The sequence below is a fragment of the Phaethon lepturus genome, unplaced genomic scaffold, assembly GCF_000687285.1.
Source record: "Phaethon lepturus isolate BGI_N335 unplaced genomic scaffold, ASM68728v1 scaffold21321, whole genome shotgun sequence".
Classification (NCBI taxonomy): Eukaryota; Metazoa; Chordata; class Aves; order Phaethontiformes; family Phaethontidae; genus Phaethon; species Phaethon lepturus.
Window position 1 is genome coordinate 22,196 of NW_010518854.1, and position 8,127 is coordinate 30,322.

General features: G+C 43.1%; 1 protein-coding gene across 1 annotated transcript; it reads right to left on the bottom strand.

The window, feature by feature from the left end:
• Positions 1–2,664: 2,664 nt before the first annotated feature.
• UBR7 (ubiquitin protein ligase E3 component n-recognin 7 (putative)) lies at positions 2,665–7,466 on the bottom strand (the record flags this gene model as incomplete). The annotated part of the gene is made up of 6 exons (XM_010296870.1): positions 2,665–2,925; positions 3,710–3,771; positions 4,650–4,812; positions 5,216–5,347; positions 5,923–6,107; positions 7,361–7,466. Coding segments are annotated over 6 exons (741 nt in total), but the record flags the coding sequence as incomplete, so codon positions are not given.
• Positions 7,467–8,127: the final 661 nt, after the last annotated feature.

Consider the following 8,127-nt stretch of genomic DNA (forward strand, 5'->3'; position numbering starts at 1 on the left):
GCTGAGAAGCATGTAACACTGACTTGATCCTACGTATAGTTGGCATTTCAAATAAATGGCTTGTATAGAACATGCTTGTGCAACTTCTTCTGCTTCACTGTTACCAGCAGGCTGCCGAATGGGCTCTGCCGTCGCTCTTCCAGGTTGTCCGCCTGGCTAATGGCCAGGGAGAGGAGGGGTCTAACACAGGCCGTAAGGTGCCCTCTAACAGTAAAGGTTCTTAAAACTGACAAGGTTTGTTGTTCCTTCTTCGGGAAAAAAGTGCAGAATAATGCATTGAACATCAAGGATATGACACAAACCAGTGTAAAAAGAGGCATTCAAAATTAGTGGCTCTGCTCAAGCAGCTTATTAGAAAGGAAGAGCACTTCAGTGAAGTAGTTTGGTGAGGAGTTCTGGCTAGAGCTTGACTGACTGAGACCATGCAAGGCAGAGGATTACCCGTAGCTGAGGCGGGGAGATTCAGCCTTTGCTCTGGGAAGTGTTTATGTTCTCAGGAGGGCAGCTAGACAAAGACGCTCATTATGTACCCAGCGTGCTCCTCCTGAGTTGCAGTTACCTGCAGCAGCTGCATGTTTGTTACCCTCCTGCAAAGAGGTGGCCCGGGTGTGTTAGGGCATCATCCAGCAGCAGAAAACCTTGACTCGTCTCACTTGGATGCACAACAGCAGAACAGCGTGTCATGCGCTGATGTGAGGCGGCCAGGAGAGACTTCTGTCTGGTCTTCAGTGTTAATTACTGACACCTTCATTCCCACATCTGGGAAGATGCATTTCAGGAGCAACTGCCTAAACTAGACAAATGCAACATTTCTTGTTACAGACCGCTTCTAAGTCTGCTAGCTTCACGGAAGAGAGGATGCTCTTCACCGAGCTGTTGCAGGGAAGTTGGAAAGGGGGATGGTTAGAGGGAATGTTTAAGGGCTGGGCCCACAGCTCCCTGCAACAGAGAGGGGATGGTGTATGGTATCGATGCTGACCCTGTGGTGAGCAGCTGCAGCAACTCCTGGAAATTGCATGCTCAGTTCAAACAACTCACTGCAGTGGAATTCCTCCCTCTGTGCAGGGCTGCTGGAGCACAGCGAGTGATGGGGCTGCACCTTGCCCCAGCACTAACTTGCACCCTGGCAGTGGCTGCAGCTGTTTTGTACCTGGGGCAGGACAGCCCAACAGGAAAGCTGGGGTTTCAGCGCAGCAGGGTTTGAGCTCAGCCCTGGAGCCCAGGACACCTCCTGTGAATGAATGCCAGGCACTGCGCTAGGGAGGAAGTGTCACCCTGCTCGGCCTGCTCCCCTGCTCGCAGGGGTGCATGCAAGCAGGATGCTAGCCCTTGTCTCACACCTGCCTGCAGCAGCGTGGGTCACGGTGCAGGCAAAGGTCTTGGCCCCCAAGATGTCGCTGCCCTGGGCCACAAACTGCTCCAGCAGCACTTCCAAAAAAACAAGACAGTACAGATTGAAGAGTTCTTTAATTTTTAGCTATTTTAGTTAGATATGCAGTTACAACTCCTGTTAACAGCTGCTACAAAAAAAAAAGCACATATACTACCCAGGGTTAAATTTAAAAGCAAGTGGTCATTTCGCATGAAATGAACCAATGAATGGAGCCTCTATGCTAGAAGTAGCTTTTGTAAATAAAGTAGGATGACAGTGAGGATGGCAGATAAAGGTCTGCTGCACGGAAGCGGAATAGTACCTCCGGTAAGGAAATCCCCTGACTACATAAAGCAGGAGTTAAAAATTAGAACTTTCTTAAGGTGTGTTTTGGGGTTTGTGGGTAAAGAAAACTAAAAACTACATTAGGCTCCAAGCTTAGAAAAAGTCAGTATTTCATCATAGCTAAGTGTAGATTCTTAAAAGTCACTGAAACATCTCCTGTTCCATGATTATCACAGTGATTATAAAAAGATCACACGCTTTATACTGTAGGAAAATGCCAGGGTGCTGCAGTTTTCTCAGGAACATTTATGCAGTAGAATAATTTGCAGTAGGCTAGTTCTTAAAATCAAAGCGCAGTAGAAGTCCTATAATAACCCTCCCGTGTTTAATTTGTAATTTGGTACCTTCTCTCCTACAAATAATGTTTGTATTCTAGTGAGTGGATCAAGTTCATGTGACAAATTTTTGCATGTAAAACATCACCGTACAGTATCAGAAACAAAGTTTTTCAATGTATAAAACCAGACAGAACATCCTGCTGCGTCAAGCCCAACCCATGATTTCTCATTTTTCACCTGCCTAGGGAGCACTTCCGCAGCTGCAGTACTGTGTTCTTAGCTCACTCGCTGTCACCTCAGGGTGAGAATGCAATTTCACCCAGCAGCTGCGACGCACCCTCCAGTATCTATGCCTCCCTCTGTGTGGCCACAGGGCCTTACTTCACGGGAACCGCTGTGTGCTGCCGCAGAGCCCTTAGGGCAGGAAAGCAAGGCGCCCCAGCCTTGTGAAGCAGGCAGAGTGCATCCTGCCTGTGCCGTACAGCAGGGAGGGCGGGCAGAGCCCACGCCGGTTTAGTACAGCGTACGGCTACAGGCACTAACCGTAAATCAGGTGAGAGGCTGCAGGGAATCAAAGTGGCACACTGTTCTTTTACCAAGCCACCCTCTCCCTTGAGGCAAGGCCAGCTTTCGCAGGAACGCAAAGTCGATCAGTACTGCAGTCCCTATAAATGCAATGTTCCTGTTAAGAACACATTTTAGTTGCTACAAATAAAAGAAGTATGAGACAAAATGGAGACCTTTCTTGGACAGTTGGATTTTGATGAGAAGCCAAATACTGAAGATGCCTCTTCTGTTTGTCAGTGAGTACTGTTTTGTTTTCCCAGTTCTCTCAGTCTAACTACAGTAGTACTGCATCCTGTTAGTCCGTCGTCTTTTCCGTGACTGAAATTCTTCAAAGAAGTGCTGAATGTCTTCTCTTTTAACCACCTGGGGGAAGCAATACGAAACCCAAGTTGTGGCACAACACAACAATTAAATGATCCTTTTTTTTTTTTTCCCTTGCATGCACCCCACAAAGCACAGAACAGCAAGTATCCTGAACCCTCTCCAATACAGCTAGCAGAACAGCTTTCCTGTTGTACCCAAAAGAGATGACTGATGCCCAAATTCTGTTATGAGAGAATAAAAAACAGAGAAACGAGCTCCTGGTGGTATTTTTAATGGGTTTGACCACTCGCTTTTGTCATCAGAAAAAGGAACACAAAGCAAGATTTTCACTAGCTGGCTTCAGACTCATTACAATGTAACTAAGAATGGCAATTTAGCCAAAAAGCCAACAAAATGCATGTGTTGCTTAATAATAGCATGCAAATTCCTCCAGGAAAACAACTGATGAGACTGGTTGCCAATATTTACTCAGTCTTTATTCTTCTACGGGTTTAAATTCAATCTAAGAAAAAACATAAAAGCTAAGAGCTGCTTTTCCTGACTATTTTTCCTCAGAGCAACAGAAGTTTAATTTAAATTTAACAAGTGCTCTCAGTACTTCATAGACAGATTTCTGTAAGGTCCTTGTTATCTCTGAACAATGTCATTGAGGAAAGGCAACTCAGAAATTCCATTGGAATTGCAAATTTCTACTGTGGTACCAGCAAATCCAAGAGACAGGAAAAAAATATTGTAACATAGCATCATCGCATTCAGCACCCACCCCTCAACAGGATTTTAAAACACATTTTCTGGCAAGCAAATTCGGCGAGTTTTGCCTTACCGTTCCCTCATCTGCAAATCTCCTGAGATAGTCAGTCAGTTCTGTCTTTAAATCATTGTATTCTGTATGGAGAAGCGAAGGCAAGGGAAAGAAAACAAAAAAAAAACCAAGAAGATACCCAGCTTTATTTTAACGCTGGCTCAAGAAGACAACTTGTTCTACTTACTCTTGTCATTCGTTATCTTTACTTGAGACAAATCTAGGTTTGAACTGGATTATAAGTAACAGTAAGAAAGGTAAGTCCAAGTAAACATGAGAAGACTGGTAATTTATCAGACTAGCCTCTGCAGTCTGAGTATCTGTTCAGGTGATCTTCAGAGAAACATATACAAGTTCAGTCAGCGAATTAGTACAATTAATTAAAAGACTGCCCTGCCCCCCAGCCTCCCCCTACAGCAGCACACGGGGTAGTGGTAGGAAGTCATAGCCTGTAACTTAGGATTGGGCAAGTGTCCTCACCGGAGTGCACAGCCCTCGCTCAGAAGAGGGAAATGCAGCTCCAGTTACAAAATAATCAAGGCTGCCTTGCCAATGTGCTCTGCAGCAGAGCTGCCAGGGAGCACCCCACAGCCCAGCTCCGCACCCGCTGGCACTCCCCCAGGTAATAGGAGATTGCCAAACAACTGAACAGGCCAAGACAAATAATCCAGACAGCAGAAGCATAAATTAATGTTTAAATCTTCACATTACAATTACTTACTTATCAATACAGTAACGAAGGTGTTAAAATAAGGGAGAAGTTCCCACACAATCTAGTTCCTTGACATAAGTTAAAGTTTGTAATAATGGGCCAGAGAGGACAAACTGCTCCAAAGTAAGTACAAGCTTCTACATGTTACTTCAAAAATAGTTTGATACCACACCACAAGACCTGATACTCATCTCTTAGGGGAAACTGTTAAGGTGTTAAGGCAGATTCTGAAAATGAAGTTGTATTTACCACAGATGAGTTCCACTTGCTGGACTCTGTTCATGCTGTTAAGGGTGTCCATTAAAGGATCTCTCCTCTCTGTCTCTTGGTCACTGGTACCTTTATTTTCATAAGCCAAGACAGTGTCGCATTCATCTGTCAGGAACTGGACTTCAAGCTCCGAATACATTTTCTGGAGAATAAAGCAAATTTTACTTTTACATGACAAAACTTCTCATATGGAGGTGGTCTCTCCCAATCCTTTTTGTGTTCAGAATCACAAATAACAATAATAAAAATAATAATAATGTAAACTTTGTATCCAGCATTTCAGACATCTCCCCGTAATGACTTCCAAAGCAATACTAGATTCAAGCAGCAAAGAAAATACAAATGTTTAGCAGCTCCTTCGTGATGTGTTAATTCCAAAGGATTCACTGTGTTTCTTTATGTGAGGTGGAGCGGTTTTTAGGTGTTTATATGCAGAGTAACAACATTTACGCAGATTTTACCCACAAGCTTCTCCTCAAAGATTCTCTGGGAGCTCCTCTCTGTCTCCCCCATGTCAATGATGGTGATGAAGAGAGAATACATACCAAACAGTCTTCACAGGTGCATAATTTGCTTCTCCAGTTCGACGGCCAAAAGGTGGCAGTATCTTTTTTTAAAAATTCCTTGCTTTGGAGTTCTTTCAGTTTGCAGACTGGCTCCTCACTCTTAGTAACCACCTGAATTAAAATGAGAGTGTTCTGTAACGTCACTTCAAATATGCACTGTTCTTTCCAGCATGTCATTTTTCCTTACACAAGACTTTTCTTTTGTCGCAGACATATTTATTTTTATAAACAACTTATACTATCATTTCATCCACATGAGGATTCTGACGTGGATTTAGCAGCTTCCACTGGCCATTTCTGTAGAAATTTACTGCAATAATCATAAATGGTTAAGAAATCAGAGCTGGACTATCGTGCAAATGCAGCTACAATGCACAATACCCCTGTATTAGAACAAACTCAGAAGTTACCTCAGTGCCAAGGCCGGGTGGCTGACAAGAAGGGATGGATCTAACCTATCTGCAAACAGACGCTACACCCTTATCACCCACTTCTAAAATCAGGTTCCACAGCCTTCGCTGTGCTCCACAGAGACCGCATGTTTGAAGTGTCAGTGACTGAAGAATCACATGGAAACAGACTTAAAGCATTTACCTCTTCACTGAACCTCTGCAGAGAGAGGTGGGCTTTAGTTCACCTATCATCAGTATGAAGATGTATAGGAGAGAAAACAAGGTCCATTTTACCTCTGGACAAGCAGATCCAGAGCTAGTAGACGGTTCATTAAACTGCTCCATCTGCTTTTCCTCCTTCGTTTCCTGGTGTTCCATTCCACTTTCTTTTTTTATCTCTTTTTTTTGCTCTTCACTTTCCTCAACCTTCAGGATAATCCCTTCATCTTCAAGGGAGCTCACTTTGGTCAAAGCAGGAACTGGAAGATACATACCCACGTAAGGGAAAATACCGTGCCAGACAATGTACAGGCTACCACCGATGTCCTCTCTGCTTTACAGTGCAGCATCAAAGAGAATGATATCACCTTGTACACTGCAGGGTCCTGGGTGTATCTTACAGCTGTCCAAAGACACAGTGCCCGAGGTATACCAAGAAACCGCGCTCTCTTTCACCGTAGTGTTCTTCACCTCTCATACACCTATTCTAAAATATTCTGCTTCCCAAAATCTAAGCCCTAGGAAAGGGAAAGGGTATCACCATTTCAGATAGTTCTGTACTAAGATGCTTGTCCTTCTTGGCACCCCTTGATAGCTACGGCAGGTTCAGTAGCTGTTGCGTACGATTTTGACTTTGTATCAGAGTTCTTCATTCCCTCCAGACACACACACCAAAAACTCCATGACATTAACTACACTCACACCTTCCTTATTTAAACCAAGTTCTTCTCTCTTGATGTCAGCTCAAGTTCTAACCCCCCTGTGACACACGGGGCTAGAAGGAAGAAAACCAAAAACAAACAAAAAAACCCCATTCTGTACTGTATTTACATTAGAAGGAAGAGAACTCCAGGTAGGCCAGCTTGCAATCCTTAAAATTACCACTGAAATTTCTGTCACGTAAGAGATCAATCACCAGTTGTACAAGCAACATTTAGCAGACTATGTGAAATCAGCTCTTTCCCCAGAAAACAAGTCATGTACCCTTCTGATCCCACAGAGACCACATAGCAGACAGAGGCCTGCTGTGACTGCAGGGAATGTGTGTCCTGAACACAGCCCCAGCTCTACTCAGATTAAGGTTTTACACATTCATTTCAGGTCACTCTATCATTCACTCTGTGCTGCTCAGAGCCTCAGCTGTTTGCCTCACTGTTTCCTGTAGTTCAGTTTTTTTTTTCAGGAACTCAGAGAGTTCCTGCTCTTCAGTTTTTTGATCCAGTTTAGAAATTAAGTTACTTGAGGCAAGTATTAAGTCTTCATCCATCTATGTGCTAGCACGTCTTTGACAAAATAAATGAGTGAGCACCACAGAATTAAGATTTAGGAACAAGAACTGCATTTTTTTTTTTTCACAGAACAGTTACTGTAGCCCTGCATGTTCCACTGCTGAAGGCAATTGTCCAATACAATGAATATCATTTCTCCAACCACTTAAACAGTCATTAACCAACCCAGTATGAGAAATACATGCTAACAAAAATACTGGCTCAGATCCCTCAATTTTGTTTACCTGCTAATTGCGACGCATAGGCCCACAGGAAATGGCAGTGATTCATGCAGGCTTGGCATACCATTTCATGGAAGTCTCCGCTTTCAGGGGGTACTGCACCAAGATGCTGTCAAAAAGAAACAATCACGCAGCAGTGAAATGTTTGCTGCAAATTAACAGACTCAATTCTAAGTTTAAAGGAAGTAAAATATCAACTGCCATCGTATTTTCAGCACAAGCATACACTCCAGCTACCTTTCTGCAATCATGATCAGTATAACTTAAGGACTGGAAAGAACTGATCAGAATTCCAGAGAAAAACTGAAATAATCCTCTCTTGTCTACAGCTTTTTATGCCTTCTACATACCCAGAAATCTCAGTCCTATCTTTATCTAATTTCTAATCATTGTTCTTCTAAACATAGGACAGGTGAAGATACCCATTGCACACTGCACCTTTAAACTCTTAAATAACTTATGATTACTTCCTTAAGTATAAGAGATTGTAAGTCTTCATACTGAACTTGAGAAGAATTGGGTCTCAAAGCTCTCCATGAACTGGTCAGAACTATTTAGGCAATGAATAGCACCTATTGGCTTTCTTTTGAAAAGCGTTCTTCCAGAGCTCACAGTATGCAGCAAAACATTCTTAATACATACATTCATACAAAAGAATCCTATAGTTTATCCACAGAGCCCATAATTGAAGCCAATTATCTTTTTTTTAATTCTCTGATCCTCCAACTTCAAACATGGAATTTTACTCATGCCCTTCAAGGCACAAGAGG